We start from the raw sequence: 26563 nt of genomic DNA, 5'->3' as shown, positions 1-26563 counted from the left end.
TGAGAGTTTCATGGAGCCCTGCTCCTCTCAGTCTGTCATCTTGTGTTATCACTCTCTCCACCTGATCTACCTGACAGCTCCGTCCTCCAGGCAGAGCTGGACTTACAGCCCCAGGACTCTGGTGCACTGAAGCCCGACTTCCTCCAGCTGGTTTTCTGACTCACACTGTTTTTCCTGAACATAATCACACTCACACAACTAAAAACATTATAATCCATGGACATGTTGATTGTTTGTGTGTCTATGGGCATTATGAAATCAAAAATGACTCAGTTATTATTGTGTATTAGATGAATCATGTGTGTCAGAAAGGAAAACCATTAAATGTTATCGTAGAATTATAATTTTACTCTTTTATACAGTTTTCTTTAACAAAGGTTACCTCATCTCTTCTCTTCTCTTCTCATCTTATCTCAACCAAAGTGAAGGTCAGAAAAATAAAGAAATGTTATTGTATTTGCAGACACATTATCTGGCAGGTCTTGAGATTCATCCTCACGAGTGATTCTGTATCTTGACCACAAGGTGGCGTGAAGACAAAACGTTTCCATGGCAGTGAAATTCACAGGCTCTGACATCCACCTCTTATGAGCCCATGCTTGTTTTCAGATCAGGAATATAAATATATATACAGTATATATATATTATATATATAAGTTATTACTGTGTTACATTAAATGTTTTATTATTTGTTATATTTTAATTGAATAGCATGTGAGGTATGAGCGTATGTGAGGATATATCATTGCTGTATCGTTGCAGTAATTTATTTAGCTTGTTGTGGTTGAAAGTGTATATATGAATGCTATGAAAGTGTGTGTTTGCGTGCGTGTGTGTGTGTGTGTGTGTGTGTGTGTGTGTGTGTGTGTGTGTGTGTGTGTGTGTGTGTGTCTTTAAGGGGCGTGTGTAAAGCTGAGGTGTAGTCGTGAGCCACATCTCTGTGAACAAGCGCCACTCAGCTGATGGGAGGGGAGCTGCTCGCAGGCTGGAGACAGGATCCATGGCAACAATCATGGCAGGTGGGAACAGAAACACGTCTTCAAACATGTAACATCGTTAACGTGTGTTTGTGTTGTGGCGATCCGACGCAGCGAGACTGTTAACAACTGTGTGTGACTGTGTTCCAGAGGCAGAGACTCGTCAGAAGCTGCTGCGCACCGTCAAGAAGGAGGTGGGTGTTTTTATCGAGTTGGAAAAACAAACATTAAACCAGCGCAGTTCACCGTGCACACGCACACGCTAGTTTCACACGAACTGTAACATGGCTGAGAGCTCGTCTGTGCCACAAAGACCAGAACACAAGGCTGCAGTGAACACAAGCAGAACAGCAGAGGTTCAGGGCAGCTGGATATGTTGGAGTCTAGGTTACAATGTGTTTTGTATGTTCTTTGTTGTCAGTGAGTGTTGGTGCAGCAGCTCAGTCATGATGATGATGGAGAAGGAAACAGATTGTCTGTGTTTGTGGTGTTTACGGCACCAGAGCAAACCACCATCATCTCTCTGCCAACACAGACTGTGCGTGGCTCAGGTATTACTCATGTTGTAGGGACCCAAACCTGTTTACACACTCACATTATCGGGTCCTGTCTTCCTTATGTGGACGGGAAGCAAGTCCCCATCATGCACATCAGGTGGATACATGTTTTGAGGTTAGGTGAGGTTTGGTTAAGGTTAGGGTTAGGTTAGGTTTGGTTAGGTTAGGGTTAGGGTTAAGGTTAGGTTTGGTTAGGTTAGGTTTGGTTTGGTTAGGTTAGGGTTAGGGTTAAGGTTAGGTTTGGTTAGGTTAGGTTTGGTTTGGTTAGGTTAGGGTTAGTTTTAGGTTAAGGTTAGGTTTGGTTTGGTTAGGTTAGGGTTAGTTTTAGGTTAAGGTTAGGTTTGGTTAAGTTAGGTTAGGGTTTGGTTAGATTAGGGTTTGGTTAGGGTTAGGTTAAGGTTAGGTTTCAGTAAATAGTAACTATAACTAAGGTTAGAGTAAGTCTCCATGATATCAGTGTAAGTCAAAGTAATGTCCTCTGAAGTCATGGATACACAATTTGTGTGTGTGTGTGTGTGTGTGTGTGTGTGTGTGTGTGTGTGTTTCTGTACTTCTTTGAGAGGACCATTTAAAGCATAGACCCTACAGAGAGAGGACATTTCTGTCCTCACTCTTTCAATGGGCTGTTTGAGGGTTAAGACTTGGTTGTAGGGTTAGAATTAGGTTACAGGTATATGGTTAGGCCTTTAGTTTGGATGGTTAAGGTTAGGGTAAGGGGCTAGGGAATGTATTATGTCAATAGGGTTAGGGTGAGTGTCCTCACTAAGATAGAAGTATGAACTATTCGTGTGTGTGTGTGTGTGTGTGTGGAAGCTGCTCTGGAGGTCTTCATTTGTGTTTTCAACACTTCACTATTTCGCACACACGAGATGAGCTGAGTTCAGCAGAGATTGAATCAAAGATCACTACCTTTAATGAAGAGCTCTTCATGGATGATCTGCCAGCAGGAGCTTTGTACAGGAGGTGTTCATGGTCCTTTGTTTGCAAAATGACACACAATTAGTGACAAAGATCTCTGACACATCACTGACTGTTTGGAAAGGTCACACAGAGCCTGTCATCGTTTCACGTGAAGGAACAAGGTGTTGATGCTAACATCTGATATGGGGAAGAAGAATGGCTGAGGAGTCATTTGTTAACTTCTAATGTCTGATTGCATTGGATCTGGAAAGAAAACATAAAATCCAACATTAAGACTAAGGGAATTAATTCACCTATAGGAGCTATACACAGTTTGTATTGTGAATAAAACATGAATACAGACAACTCCCATGATCCCTTGCTGCTTCAGGACATCATCAAACTAGGTCTTTTGTCATTGTTCTGATCGAGAGACGCTTAGCGGCAGAAGTTACATATTGTACATTTAATGAAACAAAAGTTTGATTCTGATGGTTTATGTTTGCTGTGATATGATTGGAAGTTATAACTGGTGCAGTAAAACACATTCAAGTTTCCATAGTGATTAAGACATTGAATATTTAAAGTTGAAGCAATAAATTAGATAATAGTTCATTCATTGTGAAATGATAGATGAGCATCAGATTGTGTGTCTCCGTTGTTCCACAGTGACGTGAACCTTGTCACGTGAGGTTTTTGTTTCTCACTGTTTGTTCAAGGAAGGTTTTCTCAATATAACCAACACTTCATTTAACATTTACATTCACAGTAATCACAGCTTTCCTCTTCCACTGCTGTTGGTCTGAGTCAAAAGCTCATTGAAGCAGAGGAACATCAATGTTCTCAGACAGGGTTATACTCATTTTTTTTCCTGATTCCCCTCATTTTTCTAACCTGTTTCTGCCTCTTTTCTTTTTTTTATTAGTTTCACCTCTGATTGCCTCGTAAGTAATATGACTTTAATTCTGCCAAACACACAGATAAAAATCACATCCTGGATCTCGTGAAAAGAGGAAAGTAGAGACTTTGTCCTGATTTATTTTCCTCTGAGTCTGGTTTGCAGTCTTATCAGCAGAGACCAGACCCTCCCCATGATTAAACCTGCTTCCTGTGTGCTGGTACGGCCTCGCTGAGATTCATTCACCAGTGGCTGTTTCACTGTTTTCCACAATTGCAGCCTGCTGATGGACTCTGGACATGGACTCACTTCGTCCCCGCAGCTTCATGAAAATCCACATTTATCTTTTAGTTTGATAATTTTACTGAAAGCTCTTTTTCAGAGATATCTCTTCCCCAAAGAGGAAAGATGTTGTTTGTGCTGGTTTCCCATTAGTTTATGATTATTATAACTATTATAACTTTGCGTGGGTTCCACCATATGGCGTCTCTATGCTCTGTGTTCTCACGCTCTCCTGGTCCAGCTGGTTATGTGCCACCTGTCTGCTCAAATATACTTGGATATAGCTCAGTATCCAGAGAGCGAAAGGTCTGTAGCAGCAGAATTACCTTCTGGCTCAAAATTGGTTTAGATGAAAACCCTTATTTGTCTCGGCTTTGATACAGAACCCATCTCCGTCTGCCTCACTCTCTCTATCTTGCTTTGATTGTGCTCCTCCCTCTGTCTTTGTGTATATCACTCATGCACTCGAACGCAAATACACATCTGTGTTTGCCAAAGGAGTGGGGGGGGGGGGGGCTGCTAGAAAACACAAAGCATTTACTTTCCAGTCTGACAAGGTTTCAGACAGAGGAGACGGAGGTAATCCTCCAGTCTTGTTCTGTGTTTTCTACTTTCCGCATTCATGGTCATTGAGAGAAAACAGGGTTGATGCACATTGCAGGATAAGATCAATGTGGTGTGAGGGAAATGTGTTTACCTCAGAAACTCAGCTTTATGGTCCACCTCAAGCGTAAAAAAAATATTTCTGTTCGATACTCGTACTTTACTCTTTCCCTTTCCAGTTCCATCCATCCTTCATCTGCTGCTTAGTTCCTGGTCGTACACATGTGAATGTTTCAGTGGCAAACGTTGCCTCCTCATCCTGTAAAGCTGTCCTTGGTAGAGAGCGCACCCTGCAGGTTGCCAGTATATCCCGAACAAATGCCAATGTAAAATGTGTTATCCTTTATTACTCTGTCGCTAACCTGCACGTTTTTGGACTGTGGGAGAAAGCCGGAGCACTGGGATTCAAACTTGTTGCTATGAGGCTAACCACTGCACACATATACCACCAACAGAAACTAGTGTAGCTACTTACTATTGTCCATGGGAAAAAAAAAAGATGCTGTTAAGCTTAACTGTGACAAGTTCAAAAAAGGATGCATGTGTCCAAGATGCATTTTGCTGCTGTTAAACTTAAAGCAAAATGTAACATTCAACAAAACATATAGTAGCACTCGTCTTTGTGCGTAACCAGCCACAGGTAAAAAAAACAACACATCCCTTGTCCACCTTACCCAGATGTTATTATAAAACAATCATCTGCAGCCTGAATAAACAAGAACCAACAAGGGCTTAATATTAACTTTGGCTCCTACAATAAGAATTCCATCAAGTGCTCAGAGATACTGTACATTTTGAATGTCTGCATTTCCATGACAAACAGGCTACTTCATGTGCAGAGGAAGATAATGTGATACAATCAAAAGCTCCAGAAGAGCTCCTGAATAGACCCTGTGTAGTGGTTGCATTGATTTTGTGCTTCTTGCCATGTAATAGTCTGCTCGTTCATTATTAAATCATCATTCAAACAATGGAATCGTAATTCAAATAGATAGCCTCACATCAGAGCTGTAGCTCCACGTGTGCGCCTGGATTAACATGAATAACAGTGACGAAGATTTCTCTTCTTTTTTTCCGCGCTGTATCCTCCACCCTTCATTCATCAGTGGCCACAAAGACGATGAATAATGAAGGGTGGGTGTTAATGGATGTGGCTTTCTCTCTGCCTCTTATTCCTTGCATCTGCTGTTGCAGGAGTTAATTGGAAATAATCTGAAGATCTTTTATCACTCTGTGATGCCTCCAAGCTGCATTGCTTAGTTAGAGTAGATTCATCAGGCTTCGCTGCTGCGGCACAGACATTTAATGACTGTTGTCACGTCATGCACATCGACAAAGTCTGGTGAAATTGACCATTATGGATTTGTATCTTTTTGTATTTTAACGATATCATATATACATTAGGTCTCTATATGAGGCTGGAGATGGAAATTATGGAGTTGGTGGAGTTAAAGGAGCCACGGTTGTTTTTGTTTATTTCAGAGTTGAATGAATGTTGTCGCATCCTCTTAGGCGGAAGTGATCTGCTGTGCTACACGTGCCGTCTCCATGGAAACCCACAGGTTGTCAGTGCTCAGACACTTCACCATATGAATTCCTCAGAGACCTGATCTGTCGCCCAGATGAAAAAACATCTGTAGTCTGAGGCTTCAAGTTGGCAGTCAGCCCTCTGCGTCAGAAAACCATGTTCATATACTTCCCCTGTGTGTGTGTGTGTGTGTGTGTGTGTGTGTGTGTGTGTGTGTGTGTGTGTGTGTGTGTGTGTGTGTGTGTGTGTGTGTGTGTGTGTGTGTGTGTGTGTGTGTGTGTGTGTGTGTGCACGCAGGCTTTGGTATAGGTCTGTCCATGAGCACATCACGACAGAGTCTCTGTTGTTTCTGCAGAATCATTTCTGTTGATGGTGGTGTGAAAAAGCCACATTTGTTAATTTGAGTCAGGATGAGGGAAGTTGATGTTGTATATATTGTGATATAATACTATTTATACTGAGGCACGATATCTATTATTTCAAAATCTCTGGTTTAACAAGGTTTTAATGTCAGTTAGAAGAACTCTTTCTTTCTCTCCTCTCTTTCCATTTCCCATGACTCCTCCCTGCCTCCCTCTCTTTCTTTCTTTCTTTCTTTCTTTCTTTCTTCCCCTTTCATTCTTTGGATTACTCTTTGGATCATCCAGAAACAGATATTCATATTCATTCATTCATCAGTGACACATTTATCAATTAAGTTATAAGTGGTAGAATCTACCTTTGCTCAAGTAAGTTTTAAGGTCATATTGTTATATTCTTCTACATTTCTCAGAGAACCTCTGTACTGTAGCTACATTTGCTCAGCAGCTATTAGGTTAACATTGAAATGCAGCATAGCAGTGCACCAATGAAAACAATCCAATCTTGTGTGACACTGTTACAGAGCCCATCCTTCTGACTAATGATTACTACAACATTTTAAAATACATTGTAATTCTAATGACCCTGTTAAGAATGAATGCTTAAACTCATATTCCATTTGTTTATCACTGTAAACATTTATGTAATACATTCATTGAAATTTACAGGTATTATAATCCATCTGTGATCAGCAAGTAAACCAGATATTAAAATTATTGGTCCATAAAATTGAGCCGTTGTGGGAAATTAGACAGAATTTTATCTCCTGGAAAATTTTATGATGAAGGTGTAAATATCAAACCGTGAAAACTGATACTGCTTGACAGCTGGTGCATCATGAACACTGAGCTGGCTCACAGGGAAGAGGATGAAGTTGGCAGTGTGGCGTGGCCACCGTGGAGAGGCACAGCTCAGCAGGAAATTAGAGACGTCTGCACGACTCTGTCCGGAGGTTGATAGTCCCCATGCAGATCCAGAGCGGTGCCCACACATGGGGGGCGTCTCCAAAGCCACTGGAAGGATTGATTAATCAGTCATCCTAACTATTGATTTTGGTTGTCCCTGCTGTCAGATCACAGTGGAGAAGCCCCCCCACAAGCACCCTCAAATGTACCACCTCATTTCCCAGTAGAGCTGGTGACTCATCCAGCAACTTAACATGCACGTTCCCCCCACTCTGCTGTGTTCTTCTGCCTATTAACTTTTTACCCCCAGTCCTCCCCTGATTCCCAGACGTGCTTTAGTTTTATAAACTCTCATAATTATTCTCTCATACACATGTTGTGTGTGTGTGTGTGTCTGTGTGAGATGACAGTCGCATATTAATGAGTGACTCATCCAGCATCTGCTATGTCATTGACAGGTGAAGCAGATTATGGAAGAAGCCGTCACCAGGAAATTTGTTCACGAAGACAGCAGTCATATTGTGTCTTTTTGTGGTGAGTCAACAAAAATACAAATGAATCCCTTTCATTTGTTTTTTCAAATTCAACAACTCTGGAACACTGATGTTGTCTCTTTTGTTTGATGAAAGTTACTGTGAAATTTCATGTGAAGCTTCATCTGTGGAGCTGAATGTCTAACCTTGTGCTACCATCTGTCAGTTACCTCATATACGTGACTGATTCATTTTAACCTTCACCATGTTGTCGTCTATGTAACCTTCGTCACAAATGACAGAAATCTAACATGGAAAAACACGATGAAGCAGAGTAATACATACAGAAAAAAGAAATCGTCATAATTATGGAACTGTAGTGGTCAATTTTAATTTCCAATGAGGCCACTGCATTTCCAATTTAGTTTAGTCCTTACTATTGTTACAGCCATATATTCTGTTCTAGTACATGTCCATATCAGGAGGTGAGGTTTGCTCACATACCCACTCAGAGTCAAAGGAAATGTTTGATGTTTCACCCATATGCTGAATGAACTTTATCAAGACAATAGTCTGGACAAGAAACTGTAATGTAAACAGCATTTTCTGATTACTTTAACCCAGTAAGCAATATTCAATTGTAGACGGGGAGTATTCTGACTTAATTTACAATTTTATACATTTATACAAATAGAAAGACTGACAACAGTAAGATGTAGTGGGTATTCAGTATATGCCCAGACTCATATGAGGTCAATAAAGGTAAAAGACAATTAGAGCGGAAACCTCTGCTAAAGTCTGACAGTCTCATTAAATTCAATCAAGTTGCACATAATTTCATAGATATCAGTTCCCTATGTCAGATTTTTTTCTTTCAAAATCCATGAATTATTCAATGGGAAAACTGTGAAAACTTTAAAAATAATGCAATATTAAAGAAAGTAAGACAGAAATCCTGGATCCACCCCTTTGTCCAGATTCACGCCAAAATGTATGATTTTTGTGTAATCATCCTCAGAGACAAACCACAATGAAAACATAATCTCTTGGGGGAGGCAATAAAACTAAATATTATAAAGAGAAAACAGTCTCCCAGTCAATATAATGTACAGTACACACGTATGTTTTGTGCTTCGTGGAGGTAAGATCACGATCTCCTCCCATCCAAGCAGAGCTAATCTGCTTTTCACAGTGTGCGGAGAATTTGCGGCGCAGCTTGAAAACCTTATTAAACCAGCGCAAGAGAACGACGTTGCACATCCATCCCACCCAATAATCAGCTTAGGCAAACCTCTCTTTATACTTTTATTGTTCTCTGTGAGGGTTATGAAAATAATTTGTCACAGAACACAGACTTTATTTCTTATTACAGTGTGATACTGGGCCATATCTTTTCCTCTACCACTATCGTACCTCCCAGTGGACACGTTGCAGCTCAGCTCAGGAGGACCCTCTCATCTCTCTGCTTTGTGGACAGCCGCAGCTTCCTCCTCCACCTGACTCTCCCTGTGATCGCTGCAGTGGCTCTTGTTACTTCACGTCCTCTTTCAGCTGTGGTCTGTTCACAGCCCAGAGTGACTGAGTGATTGAGAGAGTGGAGGATGGGGGATGAGCTCGGCCAGCTCACCAGGGAGCAATTAGCCTCCACCATCTTGGATACTTTGATAAGCTGCCCGGGAAGAGTAAATGAGAAAATGCAGACGCTGTGGAGGGAAATCAGATCGCCGCTGTCGAATTTAGAGCTACAGTTTTATTGATGAAACTCTGTTCATTGAATTGCTAGCCCTCGCTTCTTATGGTATATGAGCCATGACACGTCAGAACAATTCTCCTCACCTTCTTTTGTAGGCGCGAACACATGAAAGTCGAATAATATGATATAAGATTATTATAGAGTATCAAACTTAATAAAAGTTTCTATAAATGATTTATACGTGTTTACATCATCAATTAATGATCCATATAGTGAACAATATCCAACTACATTAAAGTATAGCAGAAGCTGTATGATGTTATCACATCTGATGAATAATACAAATACTGAATTGATCAGTAACTTATTGACTTATTTAAGTTTGATGAATCATTTCAGAAGTGTCCATATTAGGACCTTGTGTCTGTGCCTCTTTGTTGGTCTCAGTGAAGTGGAGCGACTGTGGCTTTGTGTTTATGCACTTAGTTGCCACAGATACAGGATGATTAGAGATAATTTACTGTGTTAGCTGTTTTTACAAGGAGCGACTGCACAAAGGGCTGATCCCGCTGGTATGATGAGCATTTTCGCTTGCTGCTGTTTGCAATAGATAAAACATTTGATGTTAATATGTTGATGGTCTCGTATGTGGGCGACTCCGGCCCGCGTCTCTCACACCATCATGTTTTTATCTATACGTTGTCCGTGGCGATTAAACAAATTTCACGGCTGTGCGATACGCTAATTATTGTCTTTAGATAACCAGTGATGCTGCTGTTCACTTCGTATGAAGGTTGTTTGTGCAAACACTGTGGCACTCTGGGAATTAAAGTTGTTATCTGTGTCTTAGAGCCGAGACATTAGCTGTGAAAAAGGTGTGAAGGTTTGGGAGCCGCTTTATCTGCATCTTTCTCGGCCATCTGAGACTAGTTAGTGGTAACAATGACAGAGCAATGAGGATGAGCTATATCTGAGACCTTTTAATGTTACGCTTTGTTCTGACGTTTAGCCTCCTGCTCTTACACGATGTGGAGAAAAAAAGCAGCACAGGCAGATAATGAGCAAAAACCTCAGGGAGGTAAAGAAAGGAGGAACGATGAGCTGAAAAGTAGAAAAGATGATGTGTGTACATATTTAAAAAATAAATAAATAAATAAAGCAACACCTGAAAGATGGTGGTGACACTTTTCTCGTCTAGCTTGAAGTTAAACAGAGATGATAGTGAGAGCAGGTTTACAGAGCGGTGATGGAGGCTGGAGAGAAGGAAAGCTGTGTTTGAGGGAGTATGGATGAGGGAAAGAGATTGTGATGCTGATGAGTCGCCGCCATCCCTCCCTCCGCTCAGCTCTCCCAGAGCCCGAGCTCTCCATCAACGGGGGTTACCATGGCAACCCCAGCCTTCCCCCTGACCCCATGTGAGCAGAGCCGCAGGATTAGTCCTGAAAGAGAACTCAAATGTCAACACAGCTCCAGGCCCTGCCACGTAGGCCTGAGAGCGAGGAAAGCAGAAGGGCGACTGTTTTTCTGCACAGTCCGGTGATTGTGCAAATGTGTGTCATCCTGTCACAGACTTACTGGATAAACCAAGCTCAACGTAAACATTATTACGTAATGGTACGACCTCATAAAAAAATGGCTAATGTAATTTGATGTAATGCTATCATGCACATTGAGACATCATTCAGAGAATTTTATTAAAAAGATAATAGATTAATAAAAAAATTAATACTATTTTTTTTTTTAAATACTGTCAAGCAGAAAAGTGAATCAAACATTTACTGTTAACTCCCTGGACATTGTCACTGAGTGGAATGTCCTGATGGAGCTACATAAATGTGATTGTCTTTTTGGACTATTACTAGATGACAGGTTGACCTCAAGTGATAGAATAAAAGCTGTTCTTATTTATGTATGTATATAATTTTGACCACAAAAGGTCAATGGAAAACTTTAGCAATTTGTCATTGCTTTTGTTCTATGTTGTCTATGCGTACATTGTTAAGAGACATTCTCTTTTCCTGGTGGAAACTGAGCTAAAACTAATGCACGCTAACGGTGCTCTGTCTCTGGTGGATGTGTAAATAAGCTGTTTCTTACAAACATGTACGCAACATGTCAGTGTTGTGTTTGCCCCCAGACGACCAAAAATGTGCTATCTTATTTTGGAATAATATAGAAATTATATTGGAATTACACTATATTACTATATTAATTTCCCCCCCAAAAAATTGCATCAAAACCACCAAAAAAAAGAGTTTTGATTTTCCAACCAATGTTTGTTGTTTCCAAACAGCTGCAGTGGAGGCGTGTGTTCTGCATGGGCTGAAGCGACGAGCAGCAGGTTTTCTGCGTAGCAACAAGATAGCGGCACTCTTCATGAAGGTGGGGAAAAGCTTCACCCCTGCTGAGGAGCTGTGTAGGAAGGCCCAGGAGCTCGAGCAGATCATCGAGACAAAGTGAGGGACTCACACATCCCAGTTCCTTCTCACACATCGCACCAGACTTCAAAGCTTGTACCAGCGAAAGCATTGAAAGCAAGCGGCTGTCCGCATATACCCGAAGGACTATTTCTTATTGTGAAATGCTTCTAAATAATTCATGTTTATAATCTTTTATGACTCACGACTCGCTGATGCCATTAGCTTCAAGCACATGCAGTTTTACTTAATGGAAATTTTTAAAAAACATGCTGCACGTGTTTTTCTCTCTGGCTCTGCAGACGAAGTCAAAGCCTGCAAAGTCAGGACAGCCTTCGTAAGATGCCCCGGCTGCCCAGCCTCACGCCACAGGGGGCCAAGAACCTGTGGATCCGGGCAGCGCTTTTTGAAAAGGTGCTGGACAAGATCGTTCTCTACCTGGTGGAGAACAGCAGGTACAGTGAGAGGAGCCAGTGATTCTATCCAGCTGTATGTCTTATAAGAACACTATGTCCCTTCAAATTCCCCCTCTCACATGTGTCTTCCAGTAAATACTATGAGAAAGAGGCTGTTCTAATGGACCCTGTAGATGGACCTATCCTTGCCTCTTTGTTAGGTAATTATGTGCCACATTGAGTAAGTATTTGTGTGATTTATTGCAGTCATCGAGCATCGTGCTACACCCTGCTTTGGGCTCAAAATGTAAGATCTTGGTAGTCTAAAGCAGACTTTAGCTTTTTTCAGGACATACTCTAGCCTGTACAAGGACATTATTCTACTCTGTACTTTATTTCAAGGCACCTTGGTTCCCTTCACTTTGTCATTTCCAGTCAAGAAATGTTTGTTTATTTAGTGTTATTGGTTCACTGTAAATCTTGAAGTAAAAAGAAGGACAGAAGTAATAAGTGCTAACAGGCTTACCGGTAGGAGCAAGTGATCACCCTCACTGGCTTCCCACTATTGAAAAATGACATTTAGTTTCAGTGGAGCTAGAGTTATGTGAGACCCAGATGTCTTCATCAAAAACAGTTTATTGAAACTGGATGCATAGAGAAGGAGCGAGATGAGCAACACAAGTCAAGCTTGTGTCATGCCGCCCATTTCTGCAGGCTGTGCCTCATAGGAAGTATTTCAACTCAAATATCCTGCCATGCCAAAGACTTATGTTGTTTATATACATTTCCTCCGTCCCACTATGTGAGATCAACTGAAACACAGAGATGTTATTACAGTAATCAGTAATATCATAGTTATCCTAGAAACATAAGGCGAACTGCTGTTTTGCCCATTTCACGTGCAGAAGTTTCCTGAGACAAGATGCTGAACCCCAAATTGCCCCTCACGGCTGTGTGAGATGTGTGATAGTGAAAGTGCTGCACATAGATGCACTGTGAGAATGTGTGTGTGAGGGCACTTTGAGTGGTCATCAAGACTAGAAAGCAGGTTCTACCTCCAAAATCATACTCTTTATATCCTTGGTAAAGGTAATAAAGTGATGATCATTGGTTAGTAAAACCATCAGCTGATGACTGCAGAAACTGACTGTCTTCTTTTGTTCCGACAGTCGGACCTTGTGCTTTGGAGTACACCAAGATGAAGACGGCTGACCACTTCTGGACCGACCCGTCCGCTGACGAGCTGGTGCAGAGACATCGCATCCACGGTGGCCACTGCAGGCAGGACTCTCCCACCAAGAGGCCTGCACTGTGTGTAAGTCATGATCCGGTCACGCAGTACTCCACGGTGCACGCTCTTTTTATTTAACCCCATGTGTATGTGTCGTAGCAGATTAGTGGGAAGTAGGCAGAGTTTTCGTCGTGTATCTTTGTGTGTGTTTGTGTGTCTGATAATAAATGGACCTGCCGCATTACCCACGGTACTTCTTACAGCTGTGTGATGATGGGGTATTTACCCACAAAATGAAGAAGAAATGAGGAATCACTGGTGCATATGAATGAATGTTATATCCATCTCTTGTTCAGTCATTTGAATGATAGATTCTCTTTATTCATGTAAAATCTTCTGTGTTGTGATTTGCCAGCTGTAATACATAGTGCAGTGCATTCACCAGTTTACCGCTGGCTCACGATGTTGGTGATCTGATATGTATGTGTTGTGTGTCTGCGTTTGGGGAAGTTCCAGAAGCGGCACTCCAGCAGCAGCATGGATGAACGCCCCTCCCCCTCGCCGTCAGCTCGAGAATATGTGGAGTCGCTGCATCAGAACAACAGGGCGACCCTACTGTTCGGCAAAAACAACGTGCTCGTACAACCGGTAACTGGCTTCAGTTCTTTTTAACACTCAGACATGCATAACTGTGACTCTCATCATAAATAATATCTCATTTTGAACTCATTTTATACTCAACTCATTTCCATGACATTTTGTGGAGGGGTTGGGCATGAACCAAAAAATAACTTTTGGTTTGGATCCATTTCAGCAGCAAATCTTCTTCAAATCATTTTTTTGTACTTTGTCTGATAGGATTTAGTTGATTTATCAGATGATAATTAATGGATTTCAATGAAAAAAAGACAGACATGTTTGGGAGACTTTTATTTATGCAAATTTGGTTCAGATCCAAATAAAAATCCAGGTCTAGTGAATTTAAATGTGGTTTCAAAAGTGGACTGTTGGGCCTTGGTAGACGTATGCCCTCTCCTGTGTGCTTTTCTAGTTGTATATGTGGCAGCAAGTATTTAATTAGACCTTGTTCAAACTGCATCACATGTCTGTTAAACTCTTTTTAATTCATGTCAAAAAAGAAATCTTGCACATCCAAGACTTCCCATGCCTGCTCTCAAATAACAATACAAGGACATGCTAATCCTTAAAATCTTCTTTTCCTTTTATTTTCTTTTTTTTTTTACTACAAAACAAGCTATATCTTAGTTTGTTTGTATTAGTACACAATCCTCACTGCTTCAGGCTTACAAATACTGACTTTACTGGTGTTTGCATCAAATGAAAAACATCCATCCTCATTGTTGTTTCAGAGGGACGACATGGAGGCTGTCCCAGGTTACCTCTCCCTGCACCAGACCGCTGACATCATGACACTGAAGTGGACTCCCAACCAGCTCATGAACGGCTCTGTTGGAGACTTGGACTACGAGCGCAGGTGCAGAATTATTATGATTGCAGTGATAGCTGTGGCAGTGGAGCCTGCACTTGATAATATCAGTTATCCTCCTCATGCCAGGAATATCTAACATGTGATGTGCTTCCTCAAAGACAAAGAAAACACTTGTGTAACACTCGAGTATTACTGAATAATGCAGTGTGTTTGCGTGTGGCCCGGGGGCTCGTGTGTGTAGAGAAGATGCTGCTGATCTGATGAAGCATCTTTTAAACAGCGGCAGCAGAAGGTTTATTGACTGAGGCACTTTCAAACATCGCTCAACCATGTTATGTTCCTGTGCTCATGCATGGTTTACCTCACCAAAAAAGGGATTGTTGCAGATAGCAACTCTGCGCCTGCTCATCTGTATGCACGCTCTCCAAAACTTTCTTTGTTAGCCATGAAATTAGTGTCACTTGAGATTTTGATTCTTGAAGATAATACATAAACAATCCCAATTGATTGTGAGGCGACTTTTGTGTTGATTTCTTAGAGGATAATTCATGGATCAGGAATGTTTAGAGGACTGATATTTTTCTATATATATATATATTTAAGATAAGATAAAATAAGGTAATCCTTTATTAGTCCCACAATGGGGACATTTTCAATGTTAGAACAGCAAGGGGGCAGTCAAAGATTGACAACAGTGAAGTAATTATAAATAAACATGGAATACGAATAAAAAGCCAGATCTAGTGAATTTAAATATGGTTTCATAAGGGGAGTGTTGGGGCTGTGACATAAGTAAGTACTTTACTGAGAACCATTCTAGTTTTACTGACTGATTTCTTTTCATGTCTTTTAGTGTATTTTGGGACTATGCCATGACAATTCCTCTCGAGGAGATAGTTTACTTGCACTGTCATCAACAAGGTGGGTCCACTCCAGCCTTTAGTCTGAAATCCAGCATTTTACACACAAATGTAATCATTGTCCAGCGATACATCCCCATGAGTAATTTGATAATAAAGGATTCATTTCCTGTGCGCCTGCTGTAGTGGACAGTGGCGGGACTGTGGTGCTGGTCAGTCAGGATGGAATCCAGAGACCTCCGCTGCGCTTCCCCAGGGGAGGACACTTGCTCCAGTTCCTCTCCTGCCTGGAGAATGGCCTCCTTCCCCACGGCCAGCTGGACCCTCCGCTCTGGTCCCAGAGGGGAAAGGTCAGAGCAGGAGGTCTTTGTTATGGCTTCACATCCAGAGCACAATGAAATCAATAAATCCATCTAAAAACGACATTAGTATTAGAACATAAATGCTGACTAGTTGCAATATGGGTTTGAGGGATGCTGATGAATGTGCGGCTTAGTGTTCTCTCTGCTCCACCACACAAAGTGTCTATTTAAACGAATGGATGTTTTTGTCAGACTGTTAATAGTGTATCTGCAGCTAAGCTGAATAATTAAAACCACCCACATACGCTCAGCCAATATTAATAGTCTCCAGCATACAGACACTTATCATCTTTAATTCACATGGATGGTTTAGCTGGGCTGGAAGGGTTTAGCAATTTTTTCTTGCTAGCGTTATTTTAATAACTCATTATTTTTCTCGTTGCAGGGGAAGGTGTTTCCGAAGCTGCGGAAGAGAGTTCCTCAGGGATCCTCAGAATCCGTCTCGGATAAGGAGGAGGACGAGGCCACGGACTATGTCTTCCGCATCCTCTTTCCAAACAGCCAGTCAGAGTTTGGTGAGTATCGCTCCATGAAAAAAGCAAATTAACACAGAAGCAGCCCCCATGGGTACGGAGGCCTAACCGTCTCACACAAGTGCAATTAATAGAAAATACAGATCCAGAAACTACATCACAACATGCAACAGCCACAACTAGAACAATAACAATGGAAGTGAGTGGCAGCGGGGTGACAATGGAACAAGCTCAGGTACTTACTGTGGTCCAGTCGTGGATGCATCAGGCAAGTAAGCCATCTTGGAGCGTCCAAAGAGGAAGAACACACCTGTACTGTAACACCTCATATAGCATCACATTCTAAGCAGCAACTGGCTTGTCTGGGTTTTCACAAAAGACGGCTCACTTGACCACAGTAAGTAACTCTGCTCGTTTCATGGCCAACATCTGTTGTTACTCACTTCCATTGAGGGTTTGTCTCAGCCACTGTACATGGCTGTCTCCAGATTTGTTTGTGTTCATGAAAATGTTGCTCGTTGTTTGTTACAGTGACTGTAACTCATCCTCCTCACCTGACTTCCTCCCACTCCCTCCAACCGAGCGGACAGGCCCCCTCCAAAGTGGGGACCCTGGTTGTCCCCAAGAGGTCCTGCAGCTGTCCTGAAGAATCCGCCTCGCTCACAGGAAGAAGCTGTAACACTGTCACACCTCGGCTTGTCTGTCGGCTTGCGTTGTTTTAATTCCCTTGCTTCTAATATCCTCCTGGCCCTGCACCTCCGGAAACGTTTATTGACGTGTCCCGCCACCTTGTGTCAAACCTTTTTTTACGACACAGTAACCTTTGAATGGGCGATGGGCGGACAGCTGATTAATCGAATGTGGCTCCTGAATTGAGAGAGGCTATTGCTCACTTGATCGTTCTCTCTGTAATTCTGTAATTGAATGATGACTTCAGGCTGTCAGATTGATTCCATGTTAATTCCATGATGCATCATTGTCTTTTATGTGCTTCATCTTTGCTCTAAGGAATCAAACTCATACAAATTGAAGAGCTTTCAGCATAATTCTGCTCATGCATAATGTTTCCAGCTGAGTTCCAATCATTTGTAATTGTTTTTTTGAAAGCCTGTGCAGCCTAATGACTTAAGATGATAATGCTGGTGTGTGTGTGTGTGTGTGTGTGTGTGTGTGTGCTGGTGTTGCAGTCACTCCTCCAGACTTGATGGATCAGGGAGCTACAATGTGGCATCCCACTCTCAGGAAGGCCTCGTGTTCCTCTTGTTCTCAGGGGAGCTTCTCTGATGGAGGGACACCCAAGGGGTGTAACCATGAGAGGTGAGAGATAAACACACTAACTCGAATGAGGAAAACTGCTGAAGCCTGCAGAGACGGGCCCAGAGTAACGAAGAAACCGTAGCAAAGATGCAAGAAGCCAGCAATTACCCAGAATACAATTATGTGACATTTACCTCACTGGCATGAGAATGTGTGGAGGAAATGAGGTGATGAGACAGATAAAGTGGGTGAAGGCTTTTAAAAAGGCCGGTTAAAATTTGAATAATAAAAGGTTAGCCCCAGCACCATTGTTAAGTCCACATTAGATAGAGTATCTCATATATTCAACACAATATGAATAACTACAATCATGAACTAGATTTTTTGTTTAATAATAGTTTAATTCTCTTTTCAGAAAAAAGAGAATAGTATAGTAGCACCACAGTAAAATGATCTGTGCTTTATCTTCCTGCAGGGCTCCTCTGAAGCTGCTGTGCGACAGCATGAAGTATCAGATCATCTCTCGGGCATTTTACGGCTGTACGTGATTTCTTCCTGAAAAGTCTTAAATATCAGAATTTAATGAGCTTTAGCTTCTGCAGAGACACTAATGAATGAACTGTTCTGTGAACTAGGGTTGGCATACTGCCGTCACCTGTCCACTGTGCGCACACATCTCTCTGCCCTCGTAAATCACACCATCGTGGCGCCCGACACGCCGTGCGATGCCTACAAAGGGCTCACTGCAGAAGTGTGGCAGACGTTCCTTCAGGACTGCACAGTAAGCATCAGTGTTGTCAACGCACTGCAACACTTCACATTATGCTGTAGACAAACGCACGCACACACACACATGCTTGTCCACTCCTGGCATCTCTCTTTCACTCCTCTGTCTCATCCATATTCATCGTCTGCTAATCAAACGACTCACACCATTAGTTTCACAACAGTTTGCATGAAGTGCAACTAATGACCCGTCAGAGTCCACGTCCACAGTTTATATGGACATTAATCACATGACTCTATAACAAATATTTCACAACACCTTTACCGTGGTGGTAGCTAAGATATAATATATAATATATAATACATATACATCACTCTTCTGTCTTTTAAAATGGTAGTTTGACGTAAATGAAGATTTTCACCATTGAGATGACTCTGTTGATATAACATGTTCTAAAGCAAAAAAGACCAGTGGTTAATTAAGACAACTTTATTAATTGTTATAAACAGCTATGCTAATCATTTATGAAGAGGTGGGTGTCAAAAAGGGAAGGGGGGGGGGAGACGGGGAACACTTGGGTGTCATATTTAAGATCTGTCAGACTGGTTGTTATCATAAAAATAATAATAGTGATTCTTAAACATTTTCTTTTTATGTAGTAGAGTTAGTGTTCATTCTGATGATTTAAGGTCCAATTGAATATTAGATATAGTGAGAGAACAGTGTTTTCAAATGCTTAAGTAATTAACTCCGCCAAGGCCCAACAGTCTCCTTATGAAACCATATTTATATTCACTAAATCCAGATTTTAAATTGGATCTGCACCAAACATTCGTCATTTTATTCAAGATCCATAAATTATTTTTTGAGGAATCAACATTTAAAAACAATGTTGAAAAAATGTTAAAGAAAGAAAAAAGACATTGTCTTTGCATAATCCTGCTAAGTACCAAACAAACAGACAAATGTAACAGATGAAAGTGTAACACCCCCCCATCCCACCCCCTTGGTGGAAGTAAAAATCCAAAGATTGATCAGAAAGCAGCTACATGTGGGACCTGTCTTGTGTCTTCAGGCCTACAAGGAGCAGGAGCTGCTGCGTCTGGTCTACTTTGGTGGTGTGGAGCCCTCGCTGCGTAAAGAGGTGTGGCCTTTCCTGCTGGGTCACTACCAGTTTGGGATGTCAGAATCTGAGAGGAAGGAGGTTTGTCGTTTCTGCGATTCTGTTTTTGGTTTTGCTTCAAAAAGCATTTTCACAGGAACCACTGACCCTTGATGCTTAACGCCCCCCCCCAGGTGGACGAACAGGTCCGAGTGTGCTACCAACAGACCATGCGTGAGTGGCTCGGCTGTGAGGAGATCGTCCGCCAGAGGGAGAAGGAGCAGCACGCTGCAGCTTTGGCAAAGTGCTCCTCGGTAGCAAGTGACAGTTCCAGTCAGAAGATGATCCATCACGACTCCACTGTGAGCAATGAGGTAAAGCAGTGAAAAATAAAAGTTCTATTTAGTTCTGGCCAGTACAGTGTCGAAGACATGGACATTTACTATAGAAGGTCTAAAGAAAAGCTTTTGTTTGCATTTTTGAAACCTGACCCATCATAGGACCATTGATTGTATATAAAGATGGACGACATGAAAGCTCACCAAAAGTGAAACTCCACCTCCTCCATGTTAGCAGATGAGTCATGGACCAACCTAAAAATGTGTTTTCCGTAGTTCTAGTTTTCATCACTCTAATCTGGCTCCAAATAACATCTTCGGAGCAAAAGGGGCGGTGTTCGTATCTCGTATCGAGGATATTTTGGCTTCATTTCTGGACAGTAGGAGGAAGTGGAGACACATCATCTATGTTTATATACAGTCTTGGTGTGGTCTGCTAAGTGCAAAACTAAATCACCTTAGTGTCTCTTTAATGTAAAGGCAGCATAAAGTAAGATGTGTGTATCAATAAAAGTTGGTTATGTATGATTGTGTTTTATTATCCAGTCCCAGTCCTCCCAGAGCTCAGACAGACAGAGTCTGGCTCGCCTGCAGAGCGACTCAAGCAGCAGCACACAGGTATCAACAACTCACTTTCATTCACTTTGTCTGGCAAAATGAATTTACTACAACCGATCACTTTTGAAATCATCATCCTTCGCACCACAGTTTCTTAACACACGAGAAAATGTATTTATTGTATGTGATCACAATATTCCTCATCCCTGCATTATCTACCTTGCTAGTTCTTCACTTCTTCCCATCCCTTCCCCTGGAGTAGCCTGCTTCCCTTTCACTTGTTCTTTCAGGTGTTTGAGTCCGTAGAGGAGGTGGACCAGATTGAGACGGAGCCCAAGACCGAAGAGGCCAAGCAGGCGCCAAAGATGCCCAATGGAGCTCTGCAGAACGGGACCTGCTCTCCCGACTCTGGACACCCCTCTTCCCGCAACTTCTCAGTCACCTCTGGCCTGTCAGACACTTCGCTCAGCACAGACGACACCGCTGCACCTGACGCAGCCCCGAGATCTGCAACTGTCACCCCAGCATCACAGAGCTCTGTCAAACCTGTAGGAGTAGAGGGTGAAGGTGAAACTGAGGGAAAAGTCAGCCAGGAGAAAACCAAAGTGAAGGACGAAGAGGAGACCAAAACTGCAGAAGATACCAAGATTGAGGTGAACGATGATGACATGATTCCACCGCTGGAAGAGGAGCAGGTGATGACCAACAAAGACACGTGTTTGCAAACTAAAACCCAGGAAAATGTTGAGGAGCTAGAAGCTACTAAAACAGAGGGAACCAAGTCTGAAGATACAGACATTCAAGGGATTCAATCTTTAGATTCAGGAGAAATGGGAAGAGATGTATCTGGTCAGGATACTGTGATGGTATCAGCAGCTGCTACAGAATCCAAAGAAGAACTGGTGGATCATAGTCTCAAGAAAGACGTAGAAGTCCGGATCGAAGAAACAACAAAGCACGAAGAAAGGATTGTCGAAAAGATGAAGGAAATGGACGAATCAAACACAAGTGAAGCGCAAGAACTTTGTTTGACTGAGGGGAAAGAAAAAATGATCCAACATCCTGTGGCTGCTGACGTGGAGAACAACCTCCTATTCTCAGCAGACACCAGAGTGTCGAGAACAAGAGAAACGTACTGCGCCTCTCAGAAAGAGGAGCCCATGACTGAATCTGATGAGTCTCCCTCAGCTATAGAGATGGAGGAGATCCCCAAAGCCAAAGTTTCCATGGTGCCTTGGAGCAGGAAGGGACGATGCGAGCCCTCGTCTTCCTTTGAGGACTCAGCCCCTCACGCGGAGGAGGAGCAAGGAAAGCCCAGTCCGGAGGGGACAGAGTCCATCCTGTCCGAGGAGCCGGAGATGGACAGTCTGTACCCTCACTTTGATTCTCTGCCCGGGTCTGGAGACACCAAGAGCAAAGTGACCTCTGATGGATCTGCTGGTACCTTCTCTGTAAGCTCACATGTATATATTTTTATATTCATGTACATTCATGCAAATCATTTCTATTTTGAGCTTGCTTTATTCATTGTCATCACTTTGTTTGTTTTAGCAAGAGCTGCTGGATTTGTACACATTGAATCTGCACCGCATTGAAAAGGACGTCCAGCGCTGCGACAGGAACTACTGGTACTTCACTCCTGCCAACCTGGAGAAACTGCGTAACATCATGTGCAGGTAAAACACTGACGGCAGCTGGAAGGTAATGAGTTGTATTACCAAGCAAAACACGCACAGCTTTTTTTTTATCAGCAGAAGATTATTCATCTGCTTTTTGAAGTTGATGGTGTTGGTTTGTTAGTGTAGATAAAACATTAATCACAGGGCCGACACACAGAGACAAACAACCAATAACAACCACATTCGTACCTTCGGTCGATAGAGTCCTGAGAGATCCAATCACAACGTGTCAGCATTAACTTCATCTGTTCACATCTGGAATTCAAATATGTCTCCTGTGACCACTTCAGTGTCACTTCCCTGCAAATAATCAAAAACTTCATTTGTGTCCGTTAAGACCAAATCTCTGTATAGATGTGTCCGATAACGTTATCTTGTGCACACAAGGTGATTTCCTTATGGGGACAAGTTCATTTATGTGCAGCAAATGATTCCTGCTGAGAATTTCATTGCATCACGTTCCAAGGGGAGATTAAAACTTGATGAGCTGAGTTCTCTCCTTCACGGTGGCTGTGTGCCTCAGAAGTCATATTCATTTATTTTATGGTCTTGTGTACACAAGAATATTTTCTAAAAATGAATAAAGGGAGAAAATAACACCTGTTTGGACTTTAGGGTCTCTGAGGTCAGTGTTTATACTGTGACCACAAACAAATCAACATATTCATATTCTGAGAAACTTTGTTTGATTCATTGTGAAACGGTGGCTGGAGTGAGGCAACAGAGCAAACCACTGCGCCACATTTACACCCACGAGAAAAATAATTATAAACTTACATAATGATATATTTTGAAAACCATATCATAAAAATTAGCATTTACCTCTCGCAGATGCCAGATATAAACCTCGCTCTCTCTGTTTGCAGTTATATCTGGAGGCACCTTGACATCGGCTACGTTCAGGGCATGTGTGATCTGCTGGCTCCACTTCTCGTCATTCTGGACGATGGTGACTCAACACACCGATGACTCACTTCCTGTTCTCCCCTGACACGTGGTGTATTTTTACACATATTGACGGAATGACAGAAAAGAGTTTTCCCACTCACTTCCTCTCTCTGTTTGCTGCTTTCAGAGGCCATGGCCTTCAGCTGCTTCACTGAGCTCATGAAGAGAATGAATCAAAACTTTCCTCACGGAGGCGCTATGGACACTCACTTTGCCAACATGCGCTCTCTCATCCAGGTGACGCAGCCACAGTAAAGTCTCTACGCACACTGTAGTGGCCCACTACCACTAAATCCTTTTATTACTCACTTTTCTCCCACCACCAGACTCATTATTCCTTTTCCTGAATCTCCTCTGATCCCCTCTCTGAGTAGATCCTGGATTCTGAGCTGTTTGAGCTAATGCACCAAAACGGAGACTACACCCACTTCTACTTCTGCTACCGCTGGTTTCTCCTGGACTTCAAGCGAGGTAAATTGGCAGAAACGGCGTGACAGACTTTGTGCCAATTAGACGAAGCAGAGACGCTCTCTTTGTCGTGTTTGCAGATAAAATGCCAAACCACTTGGCAGCTTGTTAATATCACTTGCAGTTACTTGCACTTGGAAATTTGAAAGTTGGCTTTATTTTTGGATTACTGTCCTCGAGAGATGCTGATGAAATAATTATCATGAAGTGTGACTGCGTAAAACTCTTTTTATAATTCACTTTGCTTTATGCTAAAGGTTTAACCAAAGGCTGTCATAGTAAATCCCTGTTTCGTCTCAGAGCCTTTCTCAATATATCCACTTCTTTTTTGTTGTGATTCTTTAAGAGCTGGTGTATGAAGACGTGTTCTCAGTCTGGGAAACCATCTGGGCGGCTAAGTATGCCTCCTCTAGTCACTTTGTCCTCTTCATTGCTCTGGCGTTGGTGGAGATCTACAGGGACATCATCCTGGAGAACAACATGGACTTCACTGACATCATCAAGTTCTTCAATGGTAAGACGGACCACTTCACATTCATTAACTCTGACAATAAACATTTTTATGGAAATATGGGAATCCAGAATTTGAGTCCTGGACTCATTAATCAATCAATCAATCAATCAATCAACATTTATTTATATAGCACCTTACAACAAACAAGGGTTGACCAAAGTGCTTCACAATTGCAAATCCAACATACACAAACAGCAAACACGAGACAAGAACAACAGTTTCATTTGAAGGCTTGCTCAAACAAGTATGTTTTTAGCTTGGTTTTGAACAGAGGCAGGTCAGTGGTGGTGCGTAGCTCAGAGGGCAGTGCATCCCAAAGTTTGGGACCTGCTACTGCAAATGATCGGTCACCCCACTGTTTGCTCCTGTTTGCTCCTGTTTGCTCATTAAAGTCAGGAAACCTCACTGTCTTCTTCTTTTGAGTGAACATGTTCTGCCTTTTGAAATTAGCTGAATGTATTTTTGAGTCTTCCTCTGTCTTTCAGAAATGGCTGAGCACCACAACATAAAGCAGATTTTGACCCTGGCCAGAGATCTGGTGTACAAGGTGCAGATGCTGATTGAAAACAAGTGATGGCGCTGTTCTTCTTCTTTTCCATCCAAGTAAAGCCTGAGCGGTGGCTGTAGCAGCACAAGAGTAAAACACACGTGAGCATACACAGGCTCTGACACACACACACACACACACACACACACTACACAAAGCCTTACAATCACAGCTTGCTGCTATGAGCCTTATTGACTGTATCCACTATGTTGTTTGTGTTGTCAACAGTTGTATGGGAATATTACGCTTAATATGTGTCAGTATGTTCAACTGAAAACAAATGTAACAGAAAATCTCTGTAATTTCCAAATATTTTTGTCCGACATCCCTCAAGTGTTGATCTTAGTCTGAGTGCACTTAATATTTCGAGGAAAGAGAGTTTAGTTGCACATTTCAAACCAAAATGCAGAGATGATTAACCAGAGACTATATTTATGAGAAAAGTATGTTGTGATAATAATTTATAATATTAATTATTTTAACAAAGCCTACAAGTTTACATTTTTAGATATATTCCCAACCTTGAAGATGGAAAGAATGTACACAGGGTTTTGATTTTATTAAGTAGCACACACAAATCCAATTATTCTCCACTGATAACTACAGTTATGTTTAACACACAACATTAAGAATATTTTAGCTTTTAGCACCATGCCAGTGATTTAGCATCTAACAGTGTTTTCAATGTTCTTAAACTGCCTTGTCTACCAAATAGTATGTCTTAATTTGTTATGTGTGAATCGTACTGTACTCAGAGAAAACTGTGTTAGATTGTTGTTGAATTATAAGGATTATATTATGTTAAACCGTTGTTAAATCATAATCTGATTATCTAAGTGACCTATGGATGTGTGGGCAGAGATTTATATATGAGAAAACATGCCTGATTTAATAGTCCTTTTAAATTATTTTATCCAGTGAACCACTGTATCTTTATTTTGTAAGTTGTGCAGTTTACTCATCTTGATTTTTGTATTGTCTTGTACTGTCTGGCTGCTGTTTGTTGAATCTAATGTTAATTGCAGCTTAATTATGGCTATGACTATGGAGGCTATGACTATGGAAGCTCAGACGAGGCGGTGGTACAATGTAATCGCAGGGATCAAATGAAGCGTTTTCCTGTTATTTTAGTGTGAGAGTGACTTAACCAGAGGCGTGAAAATGAAAGGTTAAGTATGACAGATTTTAAAAATAAGACCGTTTTAATGGTTGGACGGATTAGAGGATGTGCAAAATACATGTTTTAAATTAATACTAATATTGGTCTCAGATATTCATGCTTGTGATCCATTGAAACGTCACTCAGTGGTTCTTCAAGTGTTGTTTCATGGATGTGGTATGGTGAATTGCATTTAATTTTGTTGATTGTTTGTTGTTTTTCTCAACGCTAACTACTGTAGGAAACGTTTTATTTTATTTGTTGTAACATTTTTTTTCCAAAGTATTTATTTATTTATGTATTTATTTACATCTTTTTTCTTCTTCCAAATGCTGCCTTGTTTGTAGCTAATATTTAAATTTGGGGGCCAGCTCAACATGTGTATTGTAAAACAATCAAATTCTACACTAAGAGTTCAATATATAGATGAATATACATATATACATATGGTATATGTTCTTATAATAAAAATAAAAATGGAATCATCATTATTTTTCCAAAAATATATTGTTGTGTGAATTTTACTGGACTGAATCAGATGATGGTGAGAGTTTTCAGAAACAATCAGGGAAGAAGCAGAGAAGAGGAGTACAAGAGATGAGTGTATATTAGTTTAACAAAGGATATGCACATTAGCGGTCTGGTGTTTGTATGTTGTTAGGTAATACAGTAAACCTAAAGCCTGGGAAACAAAAAGAAATAGGATAGAAATAAAAAATTCCACATCACACCACGTGTAATACAGATTTAGATAAATCATACAAAAAGAAACAGCAGTTGTTGAGCTGCAGCAGGAGTGATGGAAGGCTGGTGCTACTTGGGAGGACATGTGGACAGCTATCAGGAAGTTAAGGTGGTCCAGGGGCCAATCTATGAATAAAATGCCATTTAATTCTAGGGTA

At 41.5% G+C, this 26563-nt stretch overlaps 1 protein-coding gene across 3 annotated transcripts; it reads left to right on the top strand.

Moving 5' to 3' along the window:
- Window positions 1-906: 906 nt before the first annotated feature.
- sgsm1a (small G protein signaling modulator 1a) lies at window positions 907-26166 on the top strand. 3 transcript variants are annotated; one of them, XM_069523071.1, is made up of 25 exons: window positions 907-1019; window positions 1128-1171; window positions 7469-7544; window positions 11470-11632; window positions 11896-12048; window positions 12142-12209; window positions 13158-13303; window positions 13736-13867; window positions 14590-14714; window positions 15523-15590; window positions 15716-15879; window positions 16277-16406; window positions 17552-17681; window positions 18097-18161; window positions 18257-18402; window positions 19424-19552; window positions 19645-19824; window positions 20335-20406; window positions 20574-21797; window positions 21898-22022; window positions 22892-22974; window positions 23101-23210; window positions 23348-23444; window positions 23788-23955; window positions 24441-26166. In XM_069523071.1, exons 1-25 carry the CDS (start codon window positions 1001-1003, stop codon window positions 24527-24529), a joined length of 3906 nt encoding a protein of 1301 aa, XP_069379172.1. In that variant the 5' UTR covers window positions 907-1000; the 3' UTR covers window positions 24530-26166. The 3 variants fall into 3 exon arrangements, with proteins under 3 accessions (XP_069379172.1, XP_019956352.2, XP_069379171.1); XM_020100793.2 differs by having other exon boundaries at window positions 13730-13867; window positions 20637-21797; XM_069523070.1 differs by having other exon boundaries at window positions 13730-13867.
- Window positions 26167-26563: the final 397 nt, after the last annotated feature.

The sequence above is a fragment of the Paralichthys olivaceus genome, chromosome 4 (assembly GCF_024713975.1).
Source record: "Paralichthys olivaceus isolate ysfri-2021 chromosome 4, ASM2471397v2, whole genome shotgun sequence".
NCBI lineage: Eukaryota > Metazoa > Chordata > Actinopteri > Pleuronectiformes > Paralichthyidae > Paralichthys > Paralichthys olivaceus.
This window is presented reverse-complemented; position numbering and strand designations above follow the sequence as displayed.